A 15,487-nucleotide genomic window follows, 5' to 3' on the forward strand; every position below is an offset into this window, starting at 1 on the left:
GCCGAATCTTAAAAGACAAACACATTTAATTATGGCACAAGCTTTTGTGAACTAGAGTCCACTTCACCAGATGCACAGCATGATCCTCAGTTGGTTGATATATACAAATGGGTATATAGAAGATGAAAAATTAAAAGGCACCGTCCGTTACATAGCAATGAACTGCAAAAAGCATAGTTGGTGGCAGTTCAATTAGACACTAATTAAATTCAAGCTGCTCAGCAAAGGAAAAAAAGGTTCCTTTGTTTACACAATTTTATTTCAAAGCAAGCATTTGCAAGAATGACTTAAATAGAAGCTAGCCTACAAAGGAGACAAAATGGTGGTGAAAGGAGACAATCTCAGATGCATTGCTCACGACTAGAGCTGAGGTGAACTATGTGAACTTGCATTTGGCACTATGTGGACTCGCATTTGGCACTTACGGCAGGATTCTGGCGCTCCTGAGTGGAGCCAATCCCAGTGCAGCTCACAGTTGAGAGAACACTTGAGGCCTCCAGGTTACTCCTTCGCTGCCTTGGTGTTGTCCATCCCACAACTGACATCATATGGTGCCAAGTGTGAGGCAGGTGGCCATGGCTTGGGAACAATGTATTCAAGGGCCAACTTCTGCCAGGAGTTTCCCCATGCCTGAATTAGAGCTTAAGTGTATGCAAAAGAAGCACAACTACCATTTACAACAACTATGTATGTTGGTGGCAGCATAATTCTATTAGCTTCCAAAGCAACTACTCTCTTCCAAACTTAAAAATGGTAAGCTTAATGCTGGTGGTCAACAAAAGCGGTTCAAAGACTCTCTCAAGGCAAGTCTAAAAGAATGTAGCATAAACACCGACAACTGGGAAACAATGGCCTGCGAGTGCTCCAATTGGAGAACAGCCTTTAACAAAGGTGTCATGGACTTTGAAGAAGCTTGAACTCAGGACGAAAGAGAGAAATGTGCTGAGAGGAAGGTACGTTTGGCAAGCCCCTACCATGATCAACTCCCACCCAGAAACCTATGTCCCTACTGTGGAAGGACGTGTGGATCCAGAATTAGCCTCCACAGTCACTTACGGACTAACTTTTAAAACTGTGTTAATGGAAGACAAATCTTACTTGGCTATGAGTGATCACAGAAGAAAAAGAAGGAGGAGGAGAATTATATTAGCATTACTGGTTAAATTAATGGTAAACCACTTAGGGAGTTTATTTACAATTAGGTGACATACAAATTTTGTAAAATAAATATTTGTATTTATTTGTAAAATAAATGCTGGCTGGGGGAGAGGGAAATTGTAGTCCAAAACATCTAGAAGGCACTAGGTTGGCAAACGCTGTATATCTTATCTGCCAACTGAAGCAGACAAGCAAAGATATTTTTCTTCTTAAAGGCACTTTATAAAATAAAATGTGGGCTTCATTTTGCGATGGTATGTCACTTTGATTAGCAAAATTAATATTTTAAAGTGGCAAACAGTCGCCATAAAAAAATGAAGCCCACATTTTATTCTATAAAGTCTTGGAAAAAAATAATGCTTCAGAACTTGTTTGTGTTTTGTTATGCTCAAACGCTCATGAAATGTTGTGTCCAGAACACCTGGTGGCGCTGTTTCACCAGGCCTGCATATTTCTGTGTGGTGGATAATACTTAGCACTGGGTGTGACTGGGATCACCTTTACAGAAGGCAACTTAAGTACATTGGAAGCTGGATCAGGAAGCCCATCTAGTCCAGCATTCTCTTGTAACAGTGAATTCCTGAACAAGTTAAAAGGGAATTTTGAAAGTCCTGAGTGAATATGCTGAAATCTTTAACATGTGCTGGAGAAGATAAGGAAGATAAGAAAGTAAATAAAGGAGATGTTAGAGTTAGGTGCGATCAAGGAATCTCTAAGCATGTGGTCCTCTCGAGTAGTTTCCATTCCAAAGCAAGGTGGCCCTATTAGATTTTGTACAGACTTCAGAAGCATTAATAAGATCACCACTCCTGATGCCTATCCCATACCCAAAGCGGATTCTATGTTGGAGTTGTTGGGATCAGCCAGCATCAGGGGTTTTGGCAAATGGAATTGGAATAATCTTCTAGGTGTAAAACAGCATTTTACACTGAATGGTATATATGGATTTACTTTTCTTCTGTTTGAGTTAAATGATTCTCCTGCATCTCAAAGGGGAAAGGGAATCTTTATGACAAATGATAATCTCTCCCTATTATTTTTTTTTAAAGCAGTACCAGCAAATCTAACCAGCAAATATGTGTTGCTCAAAAGGACTAGTATCTTAAAATCAGTATTTTCTCAATTTCCAGAAAAGGGAGTGGGCAGTACAAATATGCTAGTGATTTTTTTTCTTTTCTTTTCAGCAAATATTACAGGCCTATTACAAAGCTATCAGAAGCCTCTTCTTTCTATAAGTATTTGACATACAGTACATTCTGCAAAACAACTCCGGAACATGGCTGTATCTTTATTTAGTATTTATATTACTTCTTCTTTTTTAAAAAATATACATGCCAGTTGTTTCACTTTTAGTGAATCCACTATTAACACAAATAATCCACTATAAACAAAAATAAAGTAATTCCAGAACACTTAAATGGAATTGAAAAGAGCTGTTGACGTTGCATGTGCGTCCATTTACGTATGGCTGGCAGAATGACTTTAATAATATACAAAATTTTCCACCTCATTCATGTGGATAACAGGCTGGGAGAAGCTGTTCTCTTTTGCTATAGTTGGTCCATAAAATGTCCCTGAGATACAAATGTGGCAGAGAGTCTTTCCAGCTCCCATTTTGCTCAAGCATCTTCAAAAAAAAGTATCTTCCAGCACGATTAAAACATTTACTTTGTGCAATATAGTTTCTTTCTTTCTCTCTCTTTCTGTATAGAAACTCACATTAGGCCTTGTCCAAGCTTGGCAAATATGTTTTTAGCTGTAATATGTCGGGTACAGACTGTTTTCTGTCATGGTAGAAACTTAGTCCCGTAAGAAGTTCCACATCTCTGACTCGGGTTGCATGGAACTTAATTCTCTCTTCCACCCACGAGGACTCAGGCTTGCCATTCTGTTGGAGCAGAGAGAAAAGGTTGTGTAAAAGATTGCCACAGAGTGTGCCTGTCTTTTTTTGGGGGGGGCGGAATTAGGATTACTCACTGCGCAGCTTTCACTGTTGTCTTCTTTGTGAGGTATAACATAAGATGCAACGTCAAGAGACCCTTCGCATTGCCAAGGAGTCTGGGAAATATTTTTACAACTTGTCAAGATAATAAAGTAGTGAGTTGGAATGAGGACTTCTGGATTACTTGTGAGCCTGGAATAAAAATTTAAAAAATCAGTATCTTAGACTTTGTCCTTGTAAGCTTTTAAAGTTTTGTCACACCACAATAGAATGGACAGTGGAATCGACAAAACATTTAAGCCTAAACTATAACATTAAAATGGTTTGATCCTGCTAAATGCAACCTACCAGAAAGTTCTGCTGTGAGAAAACATTTTTGAAATGAATCATATAGGAGAATTTGCTGATGGATCAAGTCCCTTGATGTCAAAGGCATGAAATGTGTTTCTTTGGAAGTAGGTTTCCTTTTTTTAAAGCTTTACTTCCGCATTTTAAAGAAAACCTACTGAAGCTTACCAGTTAATGATGCTGTTAATGAGTTACTTCAAGCAGAGTTCATGATAAGTCAAAAGAACTCTTTGGAACCATGAGTCTAGTTAGCTGGAAAACTAGAATTGTTTTCCTAAGGAAAGCTTTGAAAGAAAGAAAAATTACAATAGCAACTCAGATGAAGGAAGGAATTGAATTTGTCGAAATGATAGTAGGTATCTGTCAGAACTGCTCTCAGATCCCAGCTCACAGAGGACCACGCTAGCCGGCAATACTGCATAAAAGTCTTTATTGCGTTACAGTTTCCATTTTCAAGCCGCAGCGTGCAGCTCTACGTCTTAGAAGCTAGACCGGCAAAGCTCCGTCTGAGTCTCCGCCTCCTGTACACCAACTTAATACCCTAGCCTTACTCCACCTCTTCCGTCTTTCCTTTCTTCTCTGGGTCCCTCTGCCCCCCTCGGTGTCTTCCTTCCTGGACTCTTCCGACGCTGACCCCCCGGACCCTTCTCCCTCCTTGCGGCGGGCTTTAGGACCCGGCTCCCTTTCCGGGCTGCTTACTGTGCCGCCTTCCTGTGTATTTGAACTTGGCGCACACGCCCAACCTTCTACCTTCCTCTTGACCGTTTCCTTGCTCCCCGACGGGGGTGTGGCCAGTCCTGACTCATGCTCTCCCTCCTGCGGCGAGCCGCCGGATCCCGATACCTGGCACCCTTCCTCCCCGCTGCGCTCTGCTGGGGAAGCTGGCCCCGATTTCCAACTGCTGCTCTCTGAGTCCCCTCTGGTCCCTTCTTCCTGGGGTGTCCCCCTGGGTCCCCCCCTTGCTCTGACCACGGGCGCTCCTTTCTGTGAGTCTTCCGATTCACTGGAAAGACTTGGAGATCTCAGGCCGCTGTCCTCGCTCATATCTCCTTCTGATTCCTCCCCCTCGCTCTCTGTTTCCTCCCTTTCCTGTGCCTCTGCTCCTGAACCCCTGACAGTATCTGTGTAGCAGATTCACAGGCTGTATTTGGACTGAATGCTAAATCTTCATTCAGCACTACATGAATGACTGGGCTCCTCTCCTTCTCTGTTCCTCTCCCACAAAGCTGAGCTGCAGTCCAGAAGTAGCTGCTTCCATTTCCCCTTAACTGTGGTTGCTAATTAGTCAGAACCAGGGATCCTATGGTTAGTGTAGGCTTACTTTGAAACAAACTTCAGTCAGCATTAAATCATGTTCCCTGATTCAGACAAAACAAAACACAGTTAAGGGAAAGTGGTAATGAAATCTTCCAAAAAAATTGTGGAGACAGAGAAGGGGGAGTGTTCAAGCTTAGGAAGGGGCTAGGCTAACTTTGCCCGCTACATTAAAGTGGACATGTGTTTTGTATTATTAATAATATAAAGTAATATAAATTATTATTTATAAATGCACATACAGTTATACCTCGGGTAAAATGTGCTTCAGGTTACGCTCCGCAGTGACCCGGAAGTAACAGAGCACGGTACTTCTGGGCTTTGCCCCTCGCTCATGCGCAGACGCTCAAAATGACGTCACGTGCATGCACACGGAAGCTCATACCAATTACAAACTTTGTTGGTCTCTAAGGTGCTACTGGAAGGATTTTTTTTATTTTGTTCCCAAACTAATGTGAGGATCAGAACTTACTTTATCCACCAACATTCATACTTCATACAATTCTCAGAAACTCAGAAACCGTATCAGAATATGTTTAAATACAAATTTGGGAGGCCATAGAAATACATATTTTGAAAGAAATGTGTTTTAAAATAGCATTTAAATATAGATTGTTGGCTAACTTTCCAAAGAAATAAAACCACAGGTGACTGCAGAAATGGAACACAATGAACTTCTAGGTGAACTCATGTGAAAGTGAAACAGACTTATTGGCCCATCAGTATTGCTGAGAATACAAAAATGGGAGATAGATAGATAGATAGATAGATAGATAGATAGATAGATAGATATAGATAGATAGACAGACAGATAGATAGATGATAGATAGATGATAGATAGATAACAAAATGCATTTTATCTGATGTTTCATCCCAGAAATTAACTATAGTAAGAACTTTTCTATGGTAGCTTGTGCCATAAAATTGTAATAAAATAGCTACAACTGACATATGTTTACCTTTTCACTTCCTCAGGTGTATCATACAAGCCATTGTAGTCGTAATCAAACACAGGGCCAGCAATGACATGGACACCATTTCTGGCTGCAGCATAGGCCGGCAGTAAGACCGCATTAAAGTAGTTCCATATCACTGAAAACACAATGGGAGCAGTTGAACAAGGAAATACAAGTGCCTTTCCTATCAATCACACATGCAGGATAAGAGGGCATCTTTTGGCATTTCCCTTACTAAGATCATAGGCTGCCTTCGTTTTTCTTATTTGTCAAACTAGTTTTGTATGGCATGAACATATCACCATCCCCTGACGGCTGGCAAATATGACATCTTTGGGATGTTGGAGGCCTCATAACACATAACCTCTGTGGCCTGGGGAATTTCCCTTGATTTGTATATTTTTTAGGCAAACTGGGGCGGCGGCACAGGGAGGTGCAAGCAGCTGCCCTCCAGACCCCTCACCTGCCCCTGCTAGCCAGCCCTGCTGCCTCCTCATGCCATTCTTCAACTGAGGGAGTACACACTTGCCTCCAAACATCTTTACTTATTAGTGAGTTTCAGGGATTTGGGTGGCAGGTGGTGGTTTTAAAAATAAAAAGAGAAGACACAATTAACCCTTACCATGGAAAGCATGGTACATTGGTACAATATTGCTTGATAAGAATGCTTCGATTTTACTGTATCTTTCATCCTTTATCAGATCTGAAAATTAAAAATGTATAAACAACTATTAATTACAAAATTTGAATGAAATGTCTCAAAAAAGGCTTATGCCCCATTCCCCCCCCCTTTTTGCCCACTTCTGGGTTGCAGCAATGTGCACATGCGCTGTTGCATGTCAATTCAATGCACATAAATCAGTCGGTGCCTTACATCTTATATATAAAAGCAGAAACTGCAACTCTTGCTTTGCACGCTAATAAGTTGCTCTGCTTAGAAATGAGAAAGAAAACAGAATTACTTGGTGGGAAAAGAAATCCGTAGTTTAGCTGGGGGTGACTTTTGTAAAATGAACACATCTGGCTGCGGTTCGAAGGAATGCGACTGTCGGCATTGAAACAGCTTGGGGTGGCTTCTGAAGATCCAGTCCAATTGTCCTATTTAACAAAATGGGGTATTAGTTGCTGAGTATGCATACCACACATTAAATAAATTGTCAGATACAGATTCACAATTGCCTCCCTTGCTCTGACTGTCATCTATGAAATGGTTTAGCCTGTGAAGCTTTTTTCTGGCCAATAATTATTCCAGTCTCAGTTTGGCTGGCTGAACATATGACTTGTGAAGAATTCTCTAATAGTAGAATTTTATAATTCCAAACCTCTTCGTTTTGCCACACCACCAGGAATAGGTCTATGTAGGCCTATTTGGTGGAAATATCCTTTTGGAGCATCAGACATTTTTCAGACCAAGCTGGTCATAGCTAGGGTGAGACAACATGTAACATGCAAATGTGAGAAGCACATGGATGTGTTGTGGTCCACCTGGCCTTTGTCCAACAGAAGACTGTGAAAGTGGAGGACTTCAGGCTGCTGTGGGAGATCTTGGATGTATGAACTTCAAAATCTTCAACTTGGAATTCTAATCAATTCTAATCAAATTTCGTTGTGACCCAATTCTTTATCTTTTACCATAAGTTTTCATGGTGGTGGTGATCTTGCTGCAACCCACTTGTGGGTCCTGACCCACCCATTGAAAACCAGTGAAAGTCAACTAAATATCAAATGAAGTAAATTAGCTGAATTGTAACATGGGCCTGTTCTGCAATCTCCCACAATACTCATGGGGAACCACTGTGCTGTCTAAGAACCATTTGGTTTTGCTCTTAGTATCAGTATTCGTCTTAGTATTGTTTAGGCTCACTAGTCTTGCACCTCCTGATAACTTCTTTTCCCCCTTTTAAATATAAACTGTGTCCTTAATTACTAATGTACTTACATGCTTGTTAACCATATAGGCACTCCACAAAGGCATCTTGATCTTGTGGCTAAAACCATTTACATAATGGTAGCTGTGAAGAAGGCAATAGACCTGCTTCTTTTGGAGCACTCTGGGCCTCCCAAATGGCAAACTGTATTTTTCAATCTTCTTTACTAGAGTAGGAGGAAGAAAAACACAATTCAGCTTGCTTCTCCTGGAAAGATTTTCTGCTTAATTTATACTTTTCTCTAAGTAGTTACAACGCTTACCTTCTGAAGTATTGAAAGTTATCTGTTGTTGAACCTGTGGCAAGAGAAAGCAAAAAGGTGAGGTTGTCATTTTGTGTATCATACCAAGCAAAACATTTCACACAAAAATGTCCTGTTTTTTATGTTCCATCTTTGTTCCTCTCAATCACAGGGGCCCCATGAGGGGATATAGTGACAAAGGTTTCTCCCACTTCAGAGACAGAGAACCTATGGGCCCTCCAGCTGCTGTTGAACTCCAGCTCCTATCAGACCCAGCTAAAATAGTCAATGGTTGAGGGCTAAATTTACCATTGGCCTACCCTGCAAGGGTCACATGCCAGCTAAATGGGTGTGACCACCAACGTTATTACAGACACATAGCCCTCCCTCCTTCCCCCTCAGCTGATCTGCAAAGATCAGTTGTGGAACAGGGTTAGGTCTCTAACCCACTCATCAAAGGACCAATCTGATGACCAAGACAGGAACAATTGAATTCACATCATCATCTGGGGGCTGGGCTGGGTGGAGAGATTTCCCTTTGAAGGAGGAGGCTCATGGTCTGAGAATTCTCCTTGTTCCAGCATTGTTGTTAGGTGTGGTCTCAGTAGAAAGCTGCTTTTCCAGCTCTGTCTGGTTTGCCAGCTATGGCCATTTCTGAAAAGGGACAGTCTAGCCTCTATGACTCATGCACTGACAACCTTGGGATTGGATTACTGTAATAAGCTGTATGTGGGGCTTGCTTTGAAGATGGTTCAGAAGCTACAGCTAGTGCAAAATGTGGCAGCTTGTCAGCTGACTGTTTCAGGTCCTTGGAATCCTATTGCACTGATCTTGTGAGAGTTGCAATGGTTCCCAATTTGCTTGCTATCAAGCAAAATTCAAGGCACTAATAATGACTTATAAAGTTCTAAAACAACATGCTAAGATCAACAGCTGAGGTTCTCCTAGCTGTTCCTCATCCCAGTGACATCTATTATGCAGCATTAAGGGACAGACCTCTCACTCCTCACTGCCATCATGGTATGTCCTTTCCCTTGAACTATGACTGGCACCAACACTGATAAGCTTCCAGTGTCAACCGAAAACCACCTATTCCATCCAGCCTTTACAGAGGTGACCATCTGGCCAGATATTGATTATTCTTGTTATTGCTGCCCTTGCTGTGATTTTATCTGCTCCTTTTATTTTTGGGTTATGTTTGTATTGGTTGATAACCCTCCCTGGTATCACATTGTTATAAAGACTGGGTTAGAAATATAGATATTTAAAGGGTTTTTTTTAAAAAAAAATTATTACAAACCATAGAAATCCCTCATTGACATCACTGAATGCCAAGTGATGTTGGCACAGCTTATGCAGGATTCCATGGGTTTAGCCAAGAGTGCCATCGATTGCTGCATATATATTTTTGGTCTCATGAATACTTACTGAAAAATCACATGGGCAGCCACGGTTATCTGCAGAGGTTCTCTGTTGTGTGGGAGGGCATGTCGAAGGAAGGCTTTCTTCCTTGGGATGTCTCGGCATATAACTGGCCTTCTTTAAAAGGTGGTTGAGGCTTCCATGGGTTCCATTGTTGGGAGCCGGTGTCAAGCCGAGTAGATCTACAGTTGTTCAGAAAACAATGGCAAAGATGTTCAAAGGTGCACTTCTGCACTGCAGTCCACTTGCAACTATGATCATGAAAATGCCATGTCTTTAGAATTTCTGACATTTTTTATTATATCTATGCTGGTGGTCAACTGAAAGGCCCACTGGAAGCAGATCATAAGCATAAAAGTATAAGACAGTAAAATAAAGTAATCACATGCCACAGGTGGGTCTCCTGGGAGACAGAATTCCAGAGCCTGGGTACTACCACTGAGAAGGACCTCAGACGTTATTGAGATGTGAAGTTGTGCTTCCTCTAAAGATATCAGTGAGTAGGCAGACTCATATGGGAACAAGCAAATCTTTAAATACAGTATATTATAGTCTGCTCACTACCCAAGAAACACTGCCTGTCATATGTATAGAAGACAGCTTGGGATCTTCCGCCTTCTATAAGGCACACTTGCACACTGGCCAACCCCAACCCTGATTCAAGCCTACAGGAATAGTCTACAACTGCAAGAATTTATCTCTCATTTCCTTCACAGGGCTATAGCTTCACTGTTGACAGAGGTTCTAAAGGTGAAGCAAAAGCTTGGGCCCTTTGCAGGCTGTGATGCTGCTGCTAATACACGATAGGCTAAAATTCATTCCCTAATAAAGAGCAGTCCAATGCAGCCTCGAACTGACAGGGATCTCACAAGTGTGAATAGTATTTACAAACAGTTTTCTCCCAAAGAGAAGTCTGTGTGCAGGAACAACCGTTTCAATAAATGCACACTGAGAAAATGAGAGCGCTATTGATGCTAAGGGGAAACAAGCTATTAATCTGGATAATCAGGTCATCAAGGGCCGTGCAAGAGAGCTTTAATATACAGCTCCCATGAATCTGTATGTTGAGACTGCATTTCATCACTTGCAAAGTTTCAAAATGTAAGACAACAAAACATGTCTTTATGGTGAAGCTGAAGGCTTATTTGGCTTCTTGTCTATGTCCTATAACCCATGAAACCCATTAAACACTTATTTAAGTGTGGGGCAGTTTGCAATGGGTAGAGAGAGCTCCAAGAAAGGGGAAATATTAAGATATGGGAATCCTGAGAAGATGATACACGTATAGAAAGAGAGTGAATAGGAAGAGGACAAGAAGGGGCTAAAAAAAATGTAGGGTTGTTGTTGTTAGATTGAAAATTGACGTGGGCAGGAGACAGCAGAGTCCAGCAGTTTCCCACTATAAGAAATGTATCCATAATGTGCATGTAAAAGTCCAGTCCAATCAAAAACTATTTTTCCAAAAGCTTTGTGAGGTGTGTGGGGGGGGAGCAGCCACTTTACCATACCACACATTAAATTGTAGATCTCAATGTTTTCAAAGGGATCAACTTCATTTTGAATCTTGAATCCAGGTCCAAACCCAATAAACAGAGCCTAGAATAAAACAGAAATTATGTTTTATATGTATGAAATGAACATATCTCTCTCTCTCTCTCTCAGTGTGTAACACACACTCATTTGGAACATCCATTTAGGATGTAGTCCTTTTCTCATTTATCTGAGAATAGGCATGATTAATTCTATTTCTACTACTTCCATAAGGTTGCACTGTTAGTGTTTAACTAATAATTGCTAAATTGATCTGAATACAAATGCAGTCTAAGCTCATCTTAAATGATTCTCCGTTAAAGTTATTTCAGGGGAAATCGGAACAACCTTTCAACAGATTTCTCTACTTTAGACTGTGTGTATGAGAAATATATAGTTGATTCACATATATTTTTCAGAACTGTCTCCAGCAGAAGTAAACAGTGACTAATTATGCCCCTGTGTCTATGTAGCCCTTAAATTTATCTAAACATGTAAGACTGAGATAGCCCTTTTTAACAGCATACAGGAAACCCAGCTTTAAAAACAAAACAAAAAACCAAGTTTGATCTAACATTATCTGTCAGGAGGCTTACATTGTTGCAAATGTTCCAGTTGAGGTTCTTTTTTACTTTCTTTGAACAAATACAATATGTATTTCCTTGCAAATGTTATTGAAGTCATGATATAATTGTTATAATCTACCTTTATTCAGACTACAGCTGCATCCCTCAAGACAAACAAAAGCAAATAACAGACTGCTACTTTCAAGGCGAGTGAGTTTCTTATCTCTTGTGGTAATTTTTTTTTAACAGCTGTTATTTGTGCAGCCACTGCTGTTTGCGATAAAGAACATTAGCATGCCATGCTTCTCGGTAACAACAGATGCTCCTACAGTAAATATCTTAAACTACTACTTGTCCCCTGCAAAGACCATTCTTTTGAATTCTCATGCAAGTTGCACATTTAATAAAACCAAGATCTAGCTGTAAGACTGCTCCAGTCACCAGAAAAATATAGCAGACAAGAGCTGATACAAGGATGATACCTGTGCCATGCATTTGGACTACATACTCTGCAGATGTACAGAAGAATAAATGTTGGGTTACCCAGTATCATCCCACTCCATCACACTCGGAACAGGACAGAATCTGCAATTTAAAGTAAGATAAATGCCATATCTCTGGCATTTCATAAACGTATGGGTTCTTGATCCAAATATCAAAAGTGAGATAATTTAAAATGCTGGCTGGCAAGATATAAAATTCTTCACCTACAACCTGAATTTGGAACAGTCCCATGAAAGTAATACAATGGGGGATCTTTTAAAGATATATAGATGAGCTCACAGGGGCCTCCCAGCCCCATATTACAGGTAACTGGAATAAGCCTAAGTAGGCAGGACACAAGTCTAGATGGCAAGGAGGGTCAGTGGTCAGGCATGAGTGAGAAACATAGTGGGAGCATGATAGAGATCCCAGCATCAAAGCTACCCCAGGATCATGAAAAGCCTTGGAAGCGCACAGAGGGGAGAGACCCTATTTACCTGCATATTTGCAAATGCATTGTCTGACCCATGGAATCCACCAGTGCAATACTTGAGCTCAGAGGGCATCCTACAAAACACAGACATGAATAGATAACTGGCAATACCTGCCAACCGGCATTACAGAAAAAGCTTGACTAGCGCAACCACTGACCCTCAAACCTTCCTTTTTCACAATTTGTTCCTCTTCCTACTATTCAGAGCACCATTTGCTGAGACTATGTAATGCTGTTTCCATTGTCATAGCCAAGGGCGGCGGAGGGGAGGCCGTCCTCCCATCAAGTAAATAATCAAAAATACTTAACTGAGGTTTTGCCGCTGCCCCACCCCACCCCCAAATCCTAGCTACGGCCATGGATGCTTCTCAAATCTCTTCATTAGCTTCTTTTCCCTTTCCATATCCAGGACTGACTCATTGTCCTGCTCCTTAAAATTCTTCTAACCAGCAAAGCTCAGCCTCAAAATCCAACAAACTAGCAGAAGGGAAAACTCAAGAAAGGTTACAAATATATAATTTGATCCCACTTAATAGAAATAAGCAACAAAACTCAGAAACATACGATTTGTGTTACGGTGCTGGAATGAAAGAATGCTTCCATGCACAAGTAGAGTTCATGGGCCCTGTAAAAAAAAAAAAAATCATAGCCAGGAACGAAAGAGTGGCCACTTACCGAGCAAACTGCCATTGCTGGTCCATATAAAAATTCACTGGCTCAATCCGGTCATTCTTGGCATAATGAAATCGCTTGGGGAGCAGTTGCTTCAGGTATGCCTTGAAAGGTTGATTTGGAACCAAGCACTGAAAATGTTGAAATTAAAAACACATATTTAACCCTGTTACGCTTGCAAATTTTAAGTGTTCCCAAATGGAAACACTTGAATAACTCAAACAGTAAACCTATTCAAATTCTTCTATAGAAAACTTTCAGGTCCCCTTCTCTCTCTCTCACCCCATCATGGGAGCCACTTCCATGTGATCTGGTGTCATACCCACAAGGGTAAGCCCGATAAAGAACGTAGCTATAATTTTACAACTGGACAGAGAGTAATGACTATACTTACTGTAAGGTTTCTTACAATGCCTTCGTAATCAACTGGAAGAGTTAGATGAAATAATTAGTTACCTAAAGGCCAAAAGAAAAATGAAAATAAAGGATGTCCTAATAAGTCGTGGTGATCTAAAAACTGCACAATACTTCATATTCCTTAGCAAGCATTCATGGCTCTCTCTTTTTTGCCATAGCCTTATCCACACCAAAAGCAACTCTTTACCATACAGCATAGCACAAGGGTGTCAAAAACCAATGTGGCCAGTCCCATGCTGGCATCAGGCAGACTTGGCTGAAAAGCTCTCCAATCGTTCATCAACTTACTTGAGTAATGTGAGATTTCTCTGAGTGCTCAGTATATTAGTTAAACATAGAGAAGCGTCTAAATAAATAAAAACAAGCAGCAACAAGTCATCTTTCTGGAACCTACTTGAGTTTTGTGTTCTTTGAAATATCATGCCCTTGGTATGAAACAGTTCAATTGCTTTAAAATGTGCCAGCTCTGTATTTCCCCCCAAAAGAAATCAATTGCATTTATTCACTTCTGCGAAAGAAAGTTAAGAGAATGTGGACTAAAAATGCATCATGGAATTGTAGATTTCGAAAAGGCCACAAGTGCCATCTACTCCAACTCCCTGCAATGCAGGAATCTTTTGCTCAGTGTGGGGCTCAAACTCATGACCCTGAGATTAAGAGTCACGTGCTCTACCAAAGTATGATTGCATGTGGCATCTTATTGTATTGTATTATATTGATAGGATACTGGGGTTGTGCCTCAAGATACTTAGTGGTTGCATTTGTATATAACACTGAAGAATATGCCTGCAAAAACTAGAGTTCTTTTTTTACCTCCCCATATCCAACCAGCTTAAGTGTTCCAAAACACTTAAGTTATGTCTTTCAAGTGATTAAATCACTGAAGAGTTGACACAGAGAAAAGCTCCAGTGCAATGATGCATTGTTCTATAATTTTTGCTGCAATCTTTACCTCATTGACCTGGGAATAAGCCCCACTGAATTCAATAGGACTTACTTCTGTGTATATACCGTATTTTTTGCTCTATAAGACTCACTTTTTCCCTCCTAAAAAGTAAGGGGAAATGTGTGTGCGTCTTATGGAGCGAATGCAGGCTGCACAGCTATCCCCGAAGCCAGAACAGCAAGAGGGATTGCTGCTTTCGCTGCACAGTGATCCCTCTTGCTGTTCCGGCTTCTGGGATTCAGAATTTTTTTTTCTTCTTGTTTTCCTCCTCCAAAAACTAGGTGCATCTTGTGATCTGGTGCTTATAAGTTGTTTCAGATGCAGGTAATGAACACAATAATTCATTTATTTGTTCAGTTTGCATTTTAACCTGCTCTTTGGTCAAACAAAGGTCAACCATTCCCAGGACTGAAGCAGGAGAGAAGCTTGACATGGTTATTTTGTTATGGACCTCTTGTAGTACAGGCTCGTTCCAATATTTATTTTGCTGTACTTTCAAAGTTGCAACACACACAAATAAGTAGTATAAATTAGTCTAGTAGTTACATACAAGAGTAATACTCATCTGGAACTTTTTGGGGTCTCAAGCGAGCTGCAGGTCCAGGTACTACAAACAAGTCTTGAACACTATCCAAGTATGTATTGAGGTATGCCGATTTGCTGCAGCTTGCTGCCTCCATTCCTTCAAAGAAAGAAAGAAATACTCTTTTTAAGAATAGCTCACTGAGACAACATAGCTCACCAAGCAAAATTACTAGAAATACGTGAACAACAAATGAATGGCACACTCCTGTACATGTCTACTCAGAAGCAAGCCTCATTAAGTTCAGTGGAACTTACCCCCAGATAAGTGTGTATAGGATTGCAACCTTAGTAGTATAAATAGACTTTGACATTTCAATAACAGAGCAATCCAAACTACAGGAAATGGTGTAACTTCTGTCGGGTCACTAAATCTAATGAAAGAGCTGAAGGAGGTTTGGGATCAGGGTCACACTGCTATTTCTCCCTCCTGCTCCAGCCACTCCCCTGGATCATCCCCTTTTTTTGGCAGTGTGGGGGTTGGCGGGT

General features: G+C 40.8%; 1 protein-coding gene across 1 annotated transcript in view; it reads right to left on the minus strand.

The window, feature by feature from the left end:
- Positions 1–2,426: 2,426 nt before the first annotated feature.
- Positions 2,427–15,487, minus strand: part of ENPP1 (ectonucleotide pyrophosphatase/phosphodiesterase 1) — a 48,151-nt gene continuing 35,090 nt past the window's right edge. The window contains exons 13-25 of the mRNA XM_082216075.1: positions 14,967–15,098; positions 13,448–13,479; positions 13,057–13,184; positions 12,386–12,455; positions 10,818–10,905; positions 9,316–9,491; positions 7,909–7,942; positions 7,658–7,812; positions 6,681–6,816; positions 6,341–6,421; positions 5,722–5,854; positions 3,136–3,292; positions 2,427–3,046 (exon numbers count right to left, since the gene is read on the minus strand). Coding sequence (XP_082072201.1) covers positions 2,879–3,046; positions 3,136–3,292; positions 5,722–5,854; positions 6,341–6,421; positions 6,681–6,816; positions 7,658–7,812; positions 7,909–7,942; positions 9,316–9,491; positions 10,818–10,905; positions 12,386–12,455; positions 13,057–13,184; positions 13,448–13,479; positions 14,967–15,098 — 1,490 coding nt within the window. The 3' untranslated portion in view covers positions 2,427–2,878. The remainder of the gene's footprint in view (positions 3,047–3,135; positions 3,293–5,721; positions 5,855–6,340; positions 6,422–6,680; positions 6,817–7,657; positions 7,813–7,908; positions 7,943–9,315; positions 9,492–10,817; positions 10,906–12,385; positions 12,456–13,056; positions 13,185–13,447; positions 13,480–14,966; positions 15,099–15,487) is intronic.

Source organism: Podarcis vaucheri, assembly GCF_965113315.1.
Source record: "Podarcis vaucheri genome assembly, chromosome: 3".
In the NCBI taxonomy this organism is placed as follows: Eukaryota; Metazoa; Chordata; class Lepidosauria; order Squamata; family Lacertidae; genus Podarcis; species Podarcis vaucheri.